Source organism: Erinaceus europaeus, chromosome 23 (genome assembly GCF_950295315.1).
Source record: "Erinaceus europaeus chromosome 23, mEriEur2.1, whole genome shotgun sequence".
Lineage (NCBI taxonomy): Eukaryota > Metazoa > Chordata > Mammalia > Eulipotyphla > Erinaceidae > Erinaceus > Erinaceus europaeus.
Window position 1 is genome coordinate 12,897,278 of NC_080184.1, and position 19,325 is coordinate 12,916,602.

A 19,325-nucleotide genomic window follows, 5' to 3' on the forward strand; every position below is an offset into this window, starting at 1 on the left:
GTCTCCTGGGTTTGCATTGAGGGGTCCCCTGGGTCTGCAGTGGGTCTGCATTAGGGGTCTCCTGGGTCTGCACTGAGGGGTCTCCTGGGTCTGCATTAGGGGTCCCCTGGGTCTGCATTAGGGGTTCCCTGGGTCTCCATTGAGGGGTCCCCAGGGTCTGCACTGAGGGGTCCCCGGGGTGTGCACTAGGGGTCCCTACCTGCCTGTTCAGGCTTCTGAGTGTGCCCATTCTGGGAGGGGGGGCTCTAGGGGAGGGGGCAGGGCAGCTTTCCAGAGTCTGCTGGCTGGGTACAGGTGTGTGTGGGGGAGGGCAGGGCACCCGGAAACCAGCCTGTCTTTCCCTCCCTCAGGAGAGGGGGAGCTGGGCAGGCTTTCCAGCCTGGAGTAGGTGTAAACTGGCAGCAGATGTGAACCACCTGAGCTCATGTAGGGGGTGGGGACCCCCACCAGCTGTGCACAGCTGTCCCCCGCCACCGACGGCCTCCCCCAGCTGTTCAGGACCTGCAGCTGGGCTGCTTAATTAGTGATTTGTCACAGGCAGGAGGGAGGAGGGGGGTAGAGGGGTGGGGAGGCTGCCAGGGGGAATGGGGGGGGCGGTGAGAGCAGCGGACAGACAGCAGCCAGGCAAAGCAGGCCTGGGCCCCTGAGACACCCCCCCATGGCCCCTCAGGACCAGAGGGCTGAGCTAACCCAACCCTTCCCTCTCCCTTGGCCTCCTTCCCCCCTCAAATCTTCTCAAGGGACGCCCAGCCTGGTCCAGTGACCACCCCCCACTCCCAGCCTCCAGTCTAAAACTCCCTCTATGGTGGGAAGAGGGGGATGGCGGTCTCCTTGGCCACTGGTCCACAGAGACAGACACTCTGCAGCATCAAGCTGCTCCCCCCCAAGCTAATCATCTGTGCCCTTACAAAACCAGGTTCAAGTAGGGAGACCCTGTCTTCCTCCTTCCCCCAGGGCCCCCCAACAGCAGGCCTCACCCCCATGCAGACACACACACATGCACACACACGCATGTCCAGGACCTCTGTCACGTGTGCACAGCCTGGGAGGTGGGGGTCACCCTCTGCACTGCCTCCACCCAACAAAGCCGCCTTGCTTCCTGCCTTTCTCCCCATCCGTCTTCCGGTCTCCAGGAAAAAGCTGGATCTCCCTGCTCTCATTCTGGGGGGGAGGGATGGGTTCTGGGAGCCTCCCCCTTGATACCCAGAAAGATGCCAGCCACCGCCATCCCCCCCCCCATAGAGAAAGTGCACAAAAAGGAATGTTAGCTGGCCAGACGCACCCCATCTCAATTCCACCTCCCTTCTTCTCCCCCCCTCCCGGGCTGGCAGCGGGGAGACCCGGGGAGGCCCCCCAGCCCTGGGAAGTGGGGGAACACCACCCCCACAGACGCACCTGCGTCCACGTCATTGGGCCACCCGCTGGACTGGCTGCTACCTGCGGCGGGGGACCGTCCAGTACCCGGGTAGAAGACGTCGTCCACTGGGCTCTCTATGTCGTTGTCGTCTATGGACTTGGGGCGCTTGGTGGTGCTGGGGGGGCAGCAGGGGTGTCAGGGCTCCGGCAGGGACAGGCCCCCCCCTCCCAGGCCGAGTGGACCACAAGTCTCAGCAGCCAGAGCCCCAGGATGGGGCGCGGTGGTCAGAGCACTGGACTCCCAAGCAGGAGGGAGTTCGAGCCCCGGCATCACATGTGCCAGAGGGAGACTCTGTTTCTCTCTCTCTCTGCTTTCTGTTAATGAAGAAAATATTTTTAAACAGGGGGCTAGTCCTAAGCACAAGGACCCAGCTTCAAGCACCCCGGCTCCCCACCTGCAGGGGAGTCACTTCACAAGCGGTGAAGCAGGTCTGCAGGTGTCTCTCTGTCTCTCTCCCCTCTCTGTCTCTCCCTCCTCTCTCAACTTCTCTCTGTCTCAATCCAATAAAATGGGAAAAATGGCCACCAGGAGCAGTGGATTCCTAGTGCTGGCACCAAATCCCAGAGATGACCCTGGAGGCAGCAAATACATAAATAAAAATAAAATATTTAAAAATATTTATTTATTTGTTCCCTTTTGTTGTCCTTGTTCTATTGTTGTAGTTATTATTATTGTTGTTATTGATGTCATGGTTGTTGGATAGGACAGAGAGAAATGGAGAGAGGAGGGGAAGACAGAGAGGGGGAGAGAAAGACAGACACCTGCAGACCTGCTTCACCGCCTGGGAAGTGACTCCCCTGCAGGTGGGGAGCCGGGGTCTCGAACCGGGATCCTTACTCCGGTCCTTGCGCTTTGCGCCACGTGTGCTTAGCCCGCTGCACTGCCGCCCGACTCCCTAAATAAAATATTTTTAAATAAAAGCAGTGGCAAACCCAAGTGAACCCTCACATCACCCTGTGCAAGGACCTGGGTTCGAGCCCCCGGTTTCCACCGACAGCAGTGAAGCAGGTGTCTCTCTGTCTCTCTTCCCCCCTCTCTCTCTCTGTCTCTGGGCCTCTTGCATAAAGGGAGAGGAAAAAGGATGCTAGGAACGGTGGAACCATGTAGGCAGAGGACCTCGACATTAACCCTCATGGCAAGATGATGATGCCAATAATTAATAATAATAATAATAATAATAATAATAGGACTGGGAGTTGGCCTTCATCTGGAGGACCCAGGAGTTTCCTTCCTAGAACCCAGGCCACCCTAAGATGTGCTCCAGCTGCCCTCCCCCAGCCCCCCGGGTGTGTGACCTGTGTAGGGGGGGACACACTCACCTGGTGGAGGGGGGGGAGGTGATGGACCTGCGGCCCAGCGTCACCTGGTTGATGTTGTAGTAGCCAGGGCTGTCCAGGTCGGCCAATGAGAAATTGGGCCCTGACGCCGTGGCCACGGGAGCTGAGAGGACAGGCCGTTAGGGGCGGAGGCCGGAGGAGAAGGAGAAAAAAGGAGCGAGGAAGAGAGGAGAGAAGAGAGAGAGAGAGAGAGAGAGCATGAAAGAAGAAAGGATAGAGGAGAGAGAGGGAGAGAATGGAGAAATAAGGAGAAAAAAGGGAAGGAAAGAGGAGAGAATGGAGAGAGAGAGAGAGAGATGGAGAGAGACAGGATGGAGGGAAAGAGAGACAGAAGTGGAGAGACATGGGAGAGAGGAGAGGAGAGAGGAGAAAAGAAGCAGATAGATAAAAGAAGAAAGAAAGGAAAGAAGACAGAGATGTCCTCCCCAGTTCCCTGTCCCCTCCCCAGCGCCCTGTGACCCCCTCCCAGGACCGTCCAGGACCCCCAGGGGGACAAAACTCACTCTGCGACACTCTGACCAGTTCTGTTACGCTCCACACGCCAGAGGTCACAAAACAGTCTTGGAAACTTAAGTGCCCTGCGGGGGTTGGGGAGTGGGGGGTGAGAAGTGGGGTCCCCACCCTGGCTGGTCCCCTCCCCCAGAGTCCCCCCCTGCACCCAAACCCTCCAGGCCAGGCTGCCCCCAGCTGTGCAGAGAGGACCCCCCCCCCCCCGCGGGAGGTGCTTTACCATTGGGCAGCGGTTTGATATCAGCGTCCCCTTGCTGGTTCGAACTGTCTGATTGTCCGGATTCTGTGGGAGGCATGAAAATGAGCGCGGTAAGAAGGAAGTTCGAGGGGGTCCGGGCGGTGGCGCAGCGGGTCGGGCGCATGTGGCGCAAGGCGCAGGAACCGGCTTAAGGATCCCGGTTCGAGCCCCCGGGTCTCCACCTGCAGGGGAGTCGCTTCCCAGGCGGTGAAGCAGGTCTGCAGGTGTCTGTCTTTCTCTCCCCCTCTCTGTCTTCCCCTCCTCTCTCCATTTCTCTCTGTCCTATCCAACAACGAATTGCGTCAACAAGGGCAATAATAATAACCACAAGGAAGCTACAACAAGGGCAACAAAAGAGGGAAAAAAAAAAAAGGAAGTTCGAGGCCAAAGCACCCACAGACACTGGTAGAGGTCACCCTACCCCAGGACCACCCCCTCCCTTTCTCCCCAGGGACACAGCCCCCAGTACAGGGGAGTCGGCACCCTCACCACCCCTCCAAACAACCGGAGGGACGCCTCAGTGGGTTCACGAGAGGGGGGCTCCCCTCAAGCCCCATCTCACCCACCTCGGGCGCCTGGCAACGGGGGGACGCCCCCCTCCCCGGGGCCAGCTGCTCCATGCCAGGCTGTCTGGCCCGACCCAGGGGCCCCGTGCCCCAGCTGGCACAAGAGACCCCCGACACAAGAGCCCATTGTGAAGTGGGTGGAGGCTGTGGCTGGGTTTGGGGAACCCCCCTACACACATGGGCAGACTGGGGGGGGGCTGGGAGGGTGAGCATCTGGGGGGGTGCCAGCACTCTGGATCCAGCCAGCCGCCCGGGGAGGAGCCCCCCACAACTCAGCCGGAGGAGAGCAGGGCACACTGCAGCCAGAAGCCTCCCAGAGACGGGGATCACCACCCCCGTCAAGGCAGGTGACACACTCTAGGCTTCCCTGCCATGCCCCACCCCCAGCCTGCCTGAGACCATGATGTTCTTTTTAATTTTTATTTTATGTACTAAAAATATTTTTAAGATTTTTAATTTTTTAAAATAAATTTATTCCCTTTTGTTGCCCTTGTTTGTTTTTTATTGATGTAGTTATTGTTGTTGTTGGATAGGACAGAGAGACATGGAGAGAGGAGGGGAAGACAGAGACCAGAGACGGGGAGAGAAAGACAGACACCTGCAGACCTGCTTCACCGCCTGGGAAGCGACTCCCCTGCAGGTGGGGAGCCGGGGGTTCGAACCGGGATCCTTACACTGGTCCTTGCACTTCGTACCACGTGCGCTTTACCCGCTGTGCTACCACCCGACTCCCTAAAAAATATTTTTATCTACTTATTGTTGGATAGAGACAGAGAGAAACTGAGAGGGGAAGGGAAGGGGGTCAGATGGTAGCGCAGCTGGTTAAGTAAGTGCATGTGGTTTGAAGCGCAAGGACCGGCATAAAGATCCCGGTTTGAGCCCCTGGCTCCCCACCTGCAGGGGAGTCGCTTCCCAGGCGGTGAAGCAGGTCTGCAGGTGTCTGTCTTTCTCTCCCTCTCTCTGTCTTCCCCTCCTCGCTCCATTTCTCTCTGTCCTATCCAACAACAACGACATCAATAACAACAACAATAATGATTACAATAACAATAACAAACAAGGGCAACAAGAGGGAAAATAAATAAATAAATAAAGAGAGGGGAAGGGGAGAGAGAGAGGGAGAGAGACAGACAGACACCTGCAGCCCTGCTTCACCACTTGCAAAGCTTTCCCCCTGGCAGGTGGGGACCAGGGGCTTAAACCTGGGTCCTTGTGCGCTGGAATGTGTGCGCTCATCCTTTTTTGTTTTTAGGATGGAGAGAGAAGGAGAAAGAGAGGGAGAGAAAAAGAGAGAGGAGCAGAGCCTCCCTCTGGCACCTGCGATGCTGGGACCAGAACTCAGGACCTCAGGGTTGAGAGTCCAATACTTTACCCACTGAGACCCTTCCTCAGCTGCTTAAGACTTAATTCTGTTAAATCAACTAAAAATAAATAAATAAAAATAAAATGTCCAATGAAAAAAGGATTTACGTGTGATGCAGTTCTTTACATGATTTTTCTCCTTCCTTCCTTTTTTTTTTTTTTTTGCCTCCAGGGTTCTTGCTGGGGGTCAGTGCCTACACCACGAATCCACTGCTCCTGGAGGCCATTTTTTTCCCTTTTGTTGTCCTTGTTTTATTGTTGTAGTTTTTATTGATGTCGTCGTTGTTGGATAGGACAGAGAGAAATGGAGAGAGGAGGGGAAGACAGAGAGGGGGAGAGAAAGACAGACACCTGCAGACCTGCTTCACCGCCTGGGAAGCGACGCCCCTGCAGGTGGGGAGCCCGGGGAGCTCGAACTGGATCCTTACGCTGGTCCTTGTGCTTCGTGCCATGTGCACTTACTTAACCAGCTGCGTTACCGCTCGACTCCCCCTTACATGAAATTTATTGACTTTAAATAATCAACTTCACACATACACACACACACACACACACACACACACACACACAAACACACACACATGATTTACTTCTGGGGGCCTGATGGTGGTGCGTCCAGCTAAGTGCATATGTTACCACATGCAAGGACCTGAGTTTGAGCCCCTGGTCCCCACCTGCTGGGGGAAAACTTCACAAGTGGTGAAGCAGGGCTGCAGGGGTCTCTATCTCCCCCTCCTCTCTGTTTCTCTGTCTCTATCCTAAGAAATAAAATGTAACTATAAACTTTAAAAAAAAAGGGAGAGTAGGACAAGAGGCAAAAAACAAAAGGACAAAGAGAGAGACAGAGGGTGTGAGAGAGAAGAGAGATGACAGAGTTTGGAGAGAAAAAGAATAAGGAGGAGAGAGGTTTGGGAGGTGGCGCAGTAGATAAAGCGTTGGACTCTCAAGCATGAGGTCCTGAGTTTAACACATGGCGGCAAATGGACCAGAGTGATGTCTGGTTCTCCCTCTCTTTCTCTCTCTTCTCTCTCTCTCCCTCCCTCCCTATCTTCTTCATAAATCAATAAATAAAATCTCAAAAAAAATAAAAAAGAACGAGAGAAGACAATGAGAGACAGAGAGAAAGGGTGCAGGAGAGAGATGAGAAACCGAGAGAGGGAGAGGAAGAGAGAGGAGGAGGAGGAGGAGGAGGAGGAGGAGGAGGAGGAGGAGAGAGATTAGAGAGAAAGCAGGAGAAAGGGAGAGACAGGGATCGAGAGAGGAGAGAGAATGAAGACAAAGAATGAGGGAGAGGACAGAGAGAGAAAGGAGAGAGAGGAGACAGTGAGTGAGGAGAGAGAGAAAGAACCAGGGAGAAGGGACAGAGGAGAGAGAGAGACAGAGAGAGAGAAAGAGAGAGACGAGAAAGAGTGAGGGCGGAGGGACAGAGAAACAGAGCGAGCGAGCTGACAGGGCGGGGGGGGGGGTTGGCGGGTGGCACCGCTGCGGCTGGCAGCCATCTTAGCCTTGGCAGCCATCTTAGCCTTGGCAGCCATCTTACGGCTGGTGTCCCTACGGTGCCACCCGGCTGGCAACGCTCTCGGGGACAAAGGAGCACGGCTCTGGGAAGACAGCCTGACCCGGGGACAGAGGACAGGGGGATGGGGGACAGGGGGACAAGAGGACAATGCACAGGGGGACAAGGGGACTGGGGGACAAGGGGGCAGGGGATCGGTGGACAGGGAGACAAGGGGATAGGAGAAAGGGAGACAGGGGGACAGGAGGACAAGGGGACAGGGAGACAGGGGGACAGGATGACAATGGACAGGGGGACAAGGGGACTGGGGGACAAGGGGACAGGAGATTGGTGGACTGGGAGACAAGGGAATAGGAGAAAGGGAGACAGGGGGACAGGAGGACAAGGGGACAGGGAGACAGGGAGACAGGAGGACAATGGACAGGGGGACAAGGGGACTGGGGGACAAGGGGACAGGAGATTGGTGGACTGGGAGACAAGGGAATAGGAGAAAGGGAGACAGGGGGACAGGAGGACAAGGGGACAGGGAGACAGGGAGACAGGAGGATAAGGGGACAGGGAGACAGGGGACAGGAGGACAAGGGGACAGGGAGACAGGGAGACAGGAGGATAAGGGGACAGGGAGACAGGGGACAGGAGGACAAGGGGACAGGGAGACAGGGAGACAGGAGGACAATGGACAGGGGGACAAGGGGACTGGGGACAAGGGGACGGGGGATCGGTGGACTGGGAGACAAGGGGATAGGAGAAAGGGAGACAGGGGGACAGGGGGACAGGAGGACAAGGGGACAGGGAGACAGGGGGACAGGAGGACAAGGGGATAGGGGGACAAAGAGACAGGGGGACAATGGACAGAGGGACAAGGGGACAGAGGGACAGGGAGACGGGGACAGAAGAACAAGGAGAAAGGGAGACAGGGAGACAGGAGGACAATGGACAGGTGGACAGTGGACAGAGGGACAGGGGGACAGGGATATGTGTAAAGGGGGTGCAGGAGACAGGGGCAGAGGGCAACAGGCCAGCCCTGTCCTCAGGCCCCAGTACCAGGTGTGGGGGGCCTCAGCCTTGTAGGGTCTTGGGACCCCAGGAGCCACCCCCAGTGGCACCCAGCACCCCTCTAGCCCTGGGGGGTGGCACACGCCGCCGGGCATCTCAGGTTCGAGATCTCGTATTGCCCTTTGCCAGGTGCTCTGGCCTCTCTTGTGAAAAAGTGAGGGGGGAGAGGGAGAGAAAGAGGATTCATTCAAATCTTTAAAAAAGAAAGAACTAGGGGTCAGGCGGTAGCGCAGCAGGTTAAACACACGTGGCACAAAGCGCAGGGACCGGCGGGAGGATCCGGTTCGAGCCCCCGGCTCCCCACCTGCAGGGGAGTCGCTTCCCAGGCGGTGAAGCAGGTCTGCAGGTGTCTGTCTGTCTCTCCCTCTCTCTGTCTTTCCCTCCTCTCTCCATTTCTCTCTGTCCTATCGAACAACAATGACAACATCATCAACAACAACGATAAAGAACAAGGGTAACAAAAGAGGAAAAAAATGGCCTCCAGGAGCAGTGGATTCATGGTGCAGGCACTGAGCTCCAGCAATAACCCTGGAGGGAAGAAAAAAAAAAGAAGAAAGAATGAAAGAAAGAACTAAATAGTGGTCTGGGAGGTGGCACAATGATAAAACTTTGGACTCTGAAGCATGAGGTCCTGAGTTTGATCCCCAGCAGCACATGTGCCAGAGTGATGTCTGGTTCTTTCTCTCTCCTGCTATCTTCTTCATTAATAAATAAATAAAATCTTTAAAAAAAAAAAGAAAGAACTAAATAATGGGACAAAGAAAGGGCAGCTTGGGAGGGAGCGCAGTGGTTAGTGAGCTGGACTCTCGAGCAGGAGATCCCAGGTTCGAGCCCCGGCCGGGCAGGTACCAGAGGGCGGCTCTGCTTCTCTTCAGAGCTGATACACCGACCAGTTGAAGGCCCAGGAGACAGCTGAGCTGGGGGAGGGCATGGGTTCAGGCAGCCGGCCACCACACAGAGCAGGACATGTGTGGAAACTTCATGAGTGGGACTACGGTCTCTCTCTGTGTCTCAAAGAAAGAAAAAATTGAGGCCACTAGCATTGGTGCAGGTGTGTAGGTGAAAATTCTGGCAGTGAGAATTATTACTTTCCAAGTATTTATATTACTTTGTTATTTATATATATTTATTTTCCCAGAGTCCTGCAAGGCTCTGGCTGATGGTGGTACAAGGGATTGAACCTGGGGCCTCAGAGCCTCTTTGCAGAACCGTCATACTATCTCCCCAGCCCCTGTATTTTGTATGAAAGACAGAAGACAGACAGACAGACAGACAGAGACCAGAGCCCTGCTCAGCTCTGGCTGACGCTGGTGCTGGAGATCGAACCTGGGACCTCAGAGCCTCAGGCAGGACAGTCTTTGTAATATTTCATTTATGTGGGGGGCCGGGTGATAGTGCAGCGGGTTAAGCACACATGGTACGAGGCACAAGGACCGGCGTAAGGATCCCGGTTCGAGCCCCCGGCTCCCCACCTGCAGGGGAGTCGCTTCCCAGGCGGTGAAGCAGGTCTGCAGGTGTCTGTCTTTCTCTCCCCCTCTCTGTCTTCCCCTCCTCTCTCCATTTCTCTCTGTCTGTCCTATTTAACAACAACGACAGCAATAACAACAACAACAATGATAAACAAAGGCAACAAAAGGGGAAAAAATAGTCTCCAGGAGCAGTGGATTCATAGCGCAGGCATCGAGCCCCAGCAATAAACCTGGAGGCAAAAAAAAAAACCAAAAAAAAACCTTGGGGGAGTCAGGCGGTAGCGCAGCAGGTTAAGCGCATGTGGTGCAAAGCACAGGGACCTGAGTGAGGATCCCGGTTCGAGCCCCTGGCTCCCCACCTGCAGGGGAGTCGCTTCCCAGGCGGTGAAGCAGGTCTGCAGGTGTCTGTCTTTCTCTCCCCCTCTCTGTCTTCCTTCCTTCCTCTCTCCTTTTCTCTCTGTCCTAACAACAATGACATCAATAACAACAACAATAACTACAACAATAAAACAACAAGGGCAACAAAAGGGAATAAATAAATAAATTAAATTAAAACTTTAAGAAAATTGTTTAAAAAGATACCACCTTGGTGTCAAAAAAAAATTCTTTATGTGTTTGATGAGAGAGCTAGATGATAGGTAGGTAGGTAGATAAATAGGAGAGAGAGAGAGAGAGAGAGAGAGAGAGAGAAAGAGCAAGCCGCTGGTGGTGCTGGGGATTGAACCTAGGACCTCAGAGCCTCAGGTGCAGGAATCCCTGTGCCGTCTCCCTGGCCACCCCCAACCCCAGAAAAAAAAAATTAACATGGAACTAAGCCGGAATGGAGAGTCTCTTTTCGGGTGACTCCTGGGCTCGAACCCTGCAGCCTCACTCTTACACATTCAACCCCCCCACACACACACCCACACAAGATAAATCACAAATCAACCTTGAGATAAATCAATAAGGACATGCCAGGCAGTGGTACACCTGGTTGAGTTCACAGGCCACCATGTTCAAAGACCCCCGGTTCGGGTTCAAGCCTCTGGTCCCCACCTTCGGGGGAGCGCAGGGTGGGGTGGAGAGCAGGGCTGCAGGTATCTCTCTGTCTCTCCCTCTCTCCTCTTGAAATCTATCTCTATCCAAATCAATCAGTCAAGAAAATATTTTTTTAAGTTAACAGAACAAATCAATATGAACACATCAATAAAATACTTCCTACCCCCTCCACACATAGATATGGAGAGGCTCCCCAAATTTCATGTCTCCTCCCGAGAGAGAGAGAGAGGATGAGACATATGCCAGGTCTGGAGGTGGGGGGCAGACAGGAGGAAGCCCCCACTCCTCCCCATCATCAGGATACCCTTTCCCTAGTGGGGTCCCCCCCAGCCTGCTGGCTGTACCCCTTTGATGGGGCTGAACGGGGCTTATCGGCATCACCAGCTGAACAAACAAAGCCACCAAGACCCTTTATCTCTCTCTGCAGTGCTGTGCCCCTGCCAGCAAAGGAGGGGGGAAGCCCCCCAATCTCTTCCATCCGTGGCTTCAGGGAATAGAGGCTGAGAGACAGACGGCCTCAGTCGAACCCTAGAATTTTTTTTTGGGGGGTGGTGGTGATGGAGGTGATGGTGGTCTGTGTCCTCAGAGCCTTTGCAGTGGTAATGGGGAGCCCCAATTCAATGCCAGCTAAGATGGGAAGCGAACCCCAACACAGCCCCCCCCCTCCTTCCCACCCAACAACACAAAGCTGGGTGGGTCCTTGACTCTCGCCACAGCCAGAAGCTTCCAGAAAAAAAAGAGCGAGAGAAGACCAGGAGACCCAACTGAAAAGGGTAAGGGGGTTGCCACGCTGGGATGGCCTCAGTTAACGTCTGGCCGTGTGGGATGGGGGTCTGCTTGCAGCCAGAGAACCCCCCCCAATGCCCCAAGACGGCCTTCTTGGGCCTAGACCCCCTACTCTGACACCGCGCTCCAGTTTCTTCCATCCCTCTGCCTCCCCCAAATCTATTTCTGGCTGCTGTCTCTCTCTCTCTCTCTCTCTATCTCTATCTTCATCTCTTCCCCCTCTTTCCCTGCTCTTTCTCTCTCCTCTTTCTCTCTTCCCCTTTCCTCTTCCTCTCCTCTCCCTCTCTCTTCTCCCTCTCATCTTCCTCTCCTTTCTCTTCCTCCTCTATCTCTCCCTTTTCTCTCTTTATCTCTCCTCTCCCTTTCTCCTCTCTTTCCCTTTCCCCCTCTCACCTCTCTTTCTCTCTCTCTCCTCCTATCTCTATTCCCCCTTCTCTATTTCTCTCTCTTCTTTCTCTTCCTCCTCTCTCTCTCTCTTTTTCCTATCTTTTTTTATATTTATTTATTCATTTTCCCTTTGCTTTTGCCCTTGTTTTATTTTTGTAGTTATTATTGTTATGGTTATTGATGTGGTTGTTGTTGGATAGGACAGAGAGAAATGGAGAGAGGAGGGGAAGACAGAGAGGGGGAGAGAAAGACAGACACCTGCAGACCTGCTTCACCGCCTGGGAAGCGACTCCCCTGCAGGTGGGGAGCCGGGGGCTCGAACCGGGATTCTTAAGCCGGTCCCTGCGCTTTGCACCACCTGCGCTTAACCCGCTGGCTACCCCCCGACTCCCTCTTTCCTCTCTTTATTTCTCCTCTCTCTTCCCCTCTCCTCTCTTTCCCTCTCCCCCTCATCTTTCTCTCCCTCTTCTCTCTTCCCCCTCTCCTTTCTCTCTCTGCAGTCTTGGCACTGAGCCCCTCTCCCCCCACCTCATCCTCCAACCCCCCCTCTTGGCATCTCTAACATGTTTTTTGGGGGACACATTCTCCTCATGGGCCCTGGGAGGAGGCAGAGGGGAACCTCTATCAGCAGGAAGGACCCCCCCCAACCCGGCTTCACCTGCCACATCCAGCCCTCCTCCCACGGGCATCTGGAATAGCCAGAAATACGCCAGGCGGTGCTCTTCCAGGGACCTGGCTCTAGGGAGGTTGTGGGGGGGCATGTGTGGGGGGATCCCCAGCATGGACCCCCTCCACCCAGTAGAATCACCAACTTGGTCCAGTTCTTCTGATGATTTTAATGTTGAAAAAAATTTTATTTATTTATTACTGGATAGAGGCAGAGAGAAATTGAGGGAGAAGGGGGAGACAGAGAGACACCACCTCTCATGAAGCTTCTTTCCTCCTGCAGGTGGGGACTGGGAACCCGGGTCCTTGTGCATATGCTAAAACATTAGCTCCACTGAGCAAGCCCTCCGCTGGGCCCCCCTTTCTTTCTTTCTTTCTCTATTTAAATATTTATTTATTCCCTTTTGTTACCCTTGTTGTTTCATTGTTGTACTTGTTGTTAGATAGAACAGAGAGAAATGGAGAGAGGATGGGGAAGACAGAGAGGGGGAGAGAAAGACAGACACCTGCAGACCTGCTTCACCGCCTGGGAAGCGACTCCCCTGCAGGTGGGGAGCCGGGGGCTCGAACCGGGATCCTTAGGCCGGTCCTTGTGCTTTGCGCCACCTGTGCTTAACCTGCTGTGCTACCGCCCGACTCCCTCTCTCTCTTTTTTTAAGTTAGGGAGAGAGACACACAGAGAGAAACAGAGACAGGACAGAACCTCTCATGCTTCCATACGTGGTCAGGACTCGAACCCTGGTCCTCTCGCAGGAGAAGGTGTGCCCTCTGGCAGATGAGCTATCTCCCAGCCCCAATTTATTTAAATGTTACCCAGAAGAGAGAGAGAGAGAGATACCATAACACAGTTCTACCAACCATGGAGCTTCCTCTGGCGCTGTCCATGGTCCTACCATATGGTGCCAGGGATGCAGCGTCTCTGTTCTGTATCTGCCTACCATTTTAGCCTCCCTCTCAAGAAGGAAAGGTGAGAAAGAGACAGGAAAATCACACATGTGTAAGCTCCTGTGATCATTCCCCTGGGCCAGGGGCCAGGAGATAGCTTACCCAGTAGAGTGCCCACCTTCCTATGGATGAGGCCCTGGGTTCGAGCCCTAGCACCACTTTGGAGCACCACACACAGCCGCTGGGGTTTTGACAAAGTGGGAGCAAACTCAGCGTCCCCCGGTTTCTCCCCCCACACAGACCACAGCCTGCCCTACCCCACAGCAGTGGGAAACCACAACGGAAGGGGGGGGGCTTGAGGGCTGGGCTGGAGGTAGAGCTCCCCCCCCACTCCTGCCCCGTGATACCCCCCCCCCCACTGCTGCCAATTCTGCCCCCGGGCAGGTTGGGGCCAGACACTCCTGCCTCCACCCCCAGCCGCTCCCTGGCTATTAATAGTGTTCCCACCCTTGGTGAGGGTAAAGGGACAGAAACAGGGCCAACCCAGGACACACAGGAGCCGGGCTGGAGCGGGGTGGGGGCTGGAAAAACCCCAGTATTACAAGACCTCTCCCCGCAAAAAAAAAAAAAAAAAAAAAAAACAGACAAAATGAAATAAAGGCAGAGGACAAAAGTTAAGAGAAGGGGGAGTCGGGCAGTAGCGCAGCGGGTTAAGCGCACGTGGCGCAAAGCACAAGGACCGGCATAAGGATCCTGGTTCGAGCCCCGGCTCCCCACCTGCAGGGGAGTCGCTTCCCAGGCGGTGAAGCAGGTCTGCAGGTGTCTGTCTTTCTCTCCCCCTCTCTGTCTTCCCCTCCTCTCTCCATTTCTCTCTGTCCTAGCCAACAACGACGACGAGAGAGGAGAGACCCCACAGCCCTGCCCACCCTCCATGGGCTCCCTGAGTGCTGTGCCTGGTGCTGAGAGAGGAGAGACCCCACAGCTCTGCCCACCCTCCATGGGGCACCCTGGGTGCTGTGCAGGGTGCTGAGAGAGGAGAGACCCCACAGCCCTGCCCACCCTCCATGGGGCTCCCTGGGTGCTGTGCCTGGTGCTGAGAGAGGAGAGACCCCACAGCCCTGCCCCACCCTCCATGGGCTCCCTGGGTGCTGTGCATGGTGCTGAGAGAGGAGAGACCCCACAGCCCTGCCCCACCCTCCATGGGCTCCCTGGGTGCTGTGCATGGTGCTGAGAGAAGAGAGACCCCACAGCCCTGCCCACCCTCCATGGGCTCCCTGGGTGCTGTTCATGGTGCTGAGAGAAGAGAGACCCCACAGCCCTGCCCACCCTCCATGGGGCTCCCTGGGTGCTGTGCATGGTGCTGAGAGAGGAGAGACCCCACAGCCCTGCCCACCCTCCATGGGCTCCCTGGGTGCTGTGCCTGGTGCTGAGAGAGGAGAGACCCCACAGCCCTGCCCACCCTCCATGGGCTCCCTGGGTGCTGTGCCTGGTGCTGAGAGAGGAGAGACCCCACAGCCCTGCCCACCCTCCATGGGCTCCCTGGGTGCTGTGCCTGGTGCTGAGAGAGGAGAGACCCCACAGCCCTGCCCACCCTCCATGGGCTCCCTGGGTGCTGTGCATGGTGCTGAGAGAGGAGAGACCCCACAGCCTTGCCCACCCTCCATGGGGCTCCCTGGGTGCTGTGCAGGGTGCTGAGAGAGGAGAGACCCCACAGCCCTGCCCACCCTCCATGGGGCTCTCTGGGTGCTGTGCATGGTGCTGAGAGAGGAGAGACCCCACAGCCCTGCCCACCCTCCATGGGCTCCCTGGGTGCTGTGCATGGTGCTGAGAGAGGAGAGACCCCACAGCCCTGCCCACCCTCCATGGGGCTCTCTGGGTGCTGTGCATGGTGCTGAGAGAGGAGAGACCCCACAGCCCAGCTCACCCTCCATGGGCTCCCTGGGTGCTGTGCAGGGTGCTGAGAGAGGAGAGACCCCACAGCCCTGCCCACCCTCCATGGGCTCCCTGGGTGCTGTGCATGGTGCTGAGAGAGGAGAGACCCCACAGCCCTGCCCACCCTCCATGGGCTCCCTGGGTGCTGTGCATGGTGCTGAGAGAGGAGAGACCCCACAGCCCTGCCCACCCTCCATGGGGCTCCCTGGGTGCTGTGCAGGGTGCTGAGAGAGGAGAGACCCCACAGCCCTGCCCACCCTCCATGGGCTCCCTGGGTGCTGTGCAGGGTGCTGAGAGAGGAGAGACCCCACAGCCCTGCCCACCCTCCATGGGGCTCCCTGGGTGCTGTGCAGGGTGCTGAGAGAGGAGAGACCCCACAGCCCTGCCCACCCTCCATGGGCTCCCTGGGTGCTGTGCAGGGTGCTGAGAAAGGAGAGACCCACCAGCCCTGCCCACCCTCCATGGGGCTCTCTGGGTGCTGTGCAGGGTGCTGAGAGAGGAGAGACCCCACAGCCCTGCCCACCCTCCATGGGGCTCTCTGGGTGCTGTGCAGGGTGCTGAGAGAGGAGAGACCCCACAGCCCTGCCCACCCTCCATGGGGCTCTCTGGGTGCTGTGCAGGGTGCTGAGAGAGGAGAGACCCCACAGCCCTGCCCACCCTCCATGGGCTCCCTGGGTGCTGTCCATGGTGCTGAGAGAGGAGAGACCCCACAGCCCTGCCCACCCTCCCTGGGCTCCCTGGGTGCTGTGCAGGGTGCTGAGAGAGGAGAGACCCCACAGCCCTGCCCACCCTCCATGGGGCTCTCTGGGTGCTGTGCAGGGTGCTGAGAGAGGAGAGACCCCACAGCCCTGCCCACCCTCCATGGGGCTCTCTGGGTGCTGTGCATGGTGCTGAGAGAGGAGAGACCCCACAGCCCTGCCCACCCTCCATGGGCTCCCTGGGTGCTGTGCATGGTGCTGAGAGAGGAGAGACCCCACAGCCCTGCCCACCCTCCATGGGCTCCCTGGGTGCTGTCCATGGTGCTGAGAGAGGAGAGACCCCACAGCCCTGCCCACCCTCCATGGGCTCCCTGGGTGCTGTGCATGGTGCTGAGAGAGGAGAGACCCCACAGCCCTGCCCACCCTCCATGGGCTCCCTGGGTGCTGTCCATGGTGCTGAGAGAGGAGAGACCCACAGCCCTGCCCACCCTCCCTGGGCTCCCATGTTGTGCCAGGGCTCAAGTCCAGGGCCTCATGCATGGAAAGTGTGCATTCTACCAGGTACACTATCTTCCTGCCTCCTATGTAAGTATTAAGAATGAGAAAGACATCAATAACAACATTAATAACTACAACAATAAAAATAACAAGGGCAACAAAAGGGAATAAATAAATATTAAAAAAAAAATAATGAGAAAGAGACAGCGCCCATCCCTCCAGCACCTGCAGTGCTGGGCATTGAACCCGGGGACACAGGCCTGCGCGTGCTGTGCTATCTCCGCCTCCTCCACCTGAGCTGACCATGTGGGACTTTGACTCTCTCTCTCTCCCACCAGGAATCCACTGAAGACATCAATCCATTAACTGGGGTGACACCAAGGGGCCCAGCTTGGAAAAGTGGGGGGGGGCTCTACATCAGCCTTGACGACACCCCGAGGCTCCCCAGGCTACAGGAAGGGGACAAAACTGACACCCGGCTTCTCACCCCTGCGTGGCTGGTGCAACTCAAACCCCCCTCCCCCACTCCCCAAAAAATAATAAATTAAAAAGATTGGGGAGGAGCTGCAGTTCCCGCTGCCGCTGCTAGGTGGCGCAGCGAGTCAACACTGACTGCGCGCCCCTGGGAGGGAGGAAGCCCCGCCCCGCCGCCGGCCACGCCCACCGGCCACAGCCCTCTGGCCCCGCCCCTCCCTGTGGCTCCGCCCCTCCCGCTGGTCCCACCTTGGCGGAGCTGGGGTGGGGTGGGGAGGTCCAGCCTGGGTGTTTGCAAACGTTGGGTCTAGGGTTCGATCCCCGAAGGGCGCTGGTGACACTGGTTCTCTCTGTGCCGTTTAGATTTTTTTTCTTTAAAAGATTTAATTATTTATCTTTTCAATATTTTATTTATCTATTTTAATGTGAGATACAGAGAGAGAGAGAGAAGAGAGAGAGAGGAGACCTGATCCCTGCTCAGCTCTCGCTTCTGGTGGTGCCGGGGATTGAACCTGGGGCCTCATGCTTGAGTTTCATTTTATTTTGAAAAATAAGCAAACATTTGTTTTACTGATATATATATATATATATATATATATATATATATTTAGTCACATTGCACTAGGATCTGGGTTCGAGCCCCCAGCTCTCTCTGCCTGCAGGGGGAGGTAGCTTCATGAGCAGTGAAGCAGGGCTACAAGTGTCTCTCTCTGTCTCCCCCTCCTCTCTCGATTTCTGTCTCTATCCAATAAAATGGGGGAGCAATGGATTCATAGTGCTGGCACTGAGCCCCAATAATAACCCTGCAAGCAGAGAGAGACAGAGAGAGACAGAGGGAGAGAGAGGGGGGGGGACACCCCCAGAGCATCACACATGCTACCAGGGATCGAACCAGGAATCCCAGGTGTGTAATCTGGACTTCCAGTCAATCTACTTCTCCCTTCTTTTTTTTTTTATTTTTATTTTTTTAGATTTTTAAAAAATATTTATTTCCTTTTTTGTTGTGGTTATTATTGTTGTTGGTGTCGTCGTTGGCTAGGACAGAGAGACATGGAGAGAGGAGGGGAAGACAGAGAGGGGGAGAGAAAGACAGACACCTGCAGACCTGCTTCACCGCCTGGGAAGCGACTCCCCTGCAGGTGGGGAGTGGGGGGGGGGCTAGAACCGGGATCCTTATGCTGGTCCTTGAGCTTTGTGCCACGTGCGTTTAACCCGCTGCGCTATGCCCGACTCCCAAGCTACTTCTCTTTTGTGAAACAAAATCAGTCCTTTCCTTCCTCTCTCTCTTTTTCTCTCTCTCCTTTCAGTGGTGCAGAGGCCTTCCAGCCTGCCTGCGGCAACTCACCACTGCGGGCCTGAAACGTTTTCCTGTTTTTTGCCTCAGAATGAGAGGGACCTGAGGCAAAGAAACCACAGCATCGAGCTTCCTCCAGTGCTACAAGCTTCTTCCAGGTGGTACCAGGGGCAGGTTGGGGAGAGGTCTAAATCATGGCGTGAGTGTGTTGTACCCAGTGAGAGTGGAAGCAGGAGGGGCAAAGAGGAGAGAGAGAGAGAGGAGAGAAAATCCATATAATAATATATAAATAAAAAGAGCAGGAAGAAGAAACCGCAGTGGTTAGACGACCACACCCTCCTCCTGCGGGCGGGAGAAAGGGCCCTTTGTTCCTACAGGGAGGTTAGAGGAGGTGAGGCCCGCCCCGGGCCCCTGCCCCCCCATACGGAGAAATGCAGGAATCAGGACTGACCCCCCCAGGAAAAACTGGGGCCTGGACTCCCCCAGCCGAGGACCCCCCTCCAAGCCGGACAGCATCTCAGACACACACACCCCAGGCCTTGAATCCCGAAACCCAGCTGTGTGTGTGTGTCTGTGTGTGTGTGTGTGTGTGGGGGGGGGGACAAATGCCACCCCCCCACCAGGTATCTGCCTAGTTGGGGGCCCTGGAGAGGGTGCAGTGGTTAGAGCACTGGGCTCTCCGGCATCACAGGTGCCTGAGGGAGGCTCTGCTTCTCTCTCTCCTCATTAATAACGAATAAACTTAGTATCCAGGCTGTAGTGTATCAGGTTGAGCACACATGTTGCCAGGCACAAGGACCCCGGTTCAAATTCCTGGCTCACCACCTGCAGGGGGGAGGTTTCCTGAGCAGTGGAGCAGGGCAGCAGGTGTCTCTCTGTCTCTGTCCCCCCTTCCTCTCTCAATGTCTCTCTGTCCTGTCCAGTAAAATGGGAAAAACGGCCTCCAGGAGCAGTGGATTCCTAGTGCCGGCACCAAGCCCCAGCGATAACCCTGGAGGCAAAAATAATTAGTAATAATAACAATAATAAATAGGAACAAAATACACAAGGAGATAATAAAACAGTAAAACAATTTAAAGGGAGTCGGGTGGTAGCGTAGCGGGTTAAGTGCACATGGCACAAAGCACAAGGACCGGTGTAAGGATCCCGGTTCGAGCCCCCAGCTCCCCACCTGCAGGGGAGTCGCTTCCCAGGCGGTG

At 55.7% G+C, this 19,325-nt stretch overlaps 1 protein-coding gene across 10 annotated transcripts in view; it reads right to left on the reverse strand.

The window, feature by feature from the left end:
• The window catches only part of NFIX (nuclear factor I X), a 97,725-nt gene that overhangs the window by 16,843 nt on the left and 61,557 nt on the right, over nucleotides 1-19,325 (reverse strand). For all 10 annotated transcript variants that reach the window (XM_060181814.1, XM_060181815.1, XM_060181810.1 and 7 more), the window contains exons 3-6: nucleotides 3,485-3,547; nucleotides 3,258-3,332; nucleotides 2,737-2,857; nucleotides 1,396-1,532 (exon numbers count right to left, since the gene is read on the reverse strand). In XM_060181814.1, coding sequence (XP_060037797.1) covers nucleotides 1,396-1,532; nucleotides 2,737-2,857; nucleotides 3,258-3,332; nucleotides 3,485-3,547 — 396 coding nt within the window. The remainder of the gene's footprint in view (nucleotides 1-1,395; nucleotides 1,533-2,736; nucleotides 2,858-3,257; nucleotides 3,333-3,484; nucleotides 3,548-19,325) is intronic.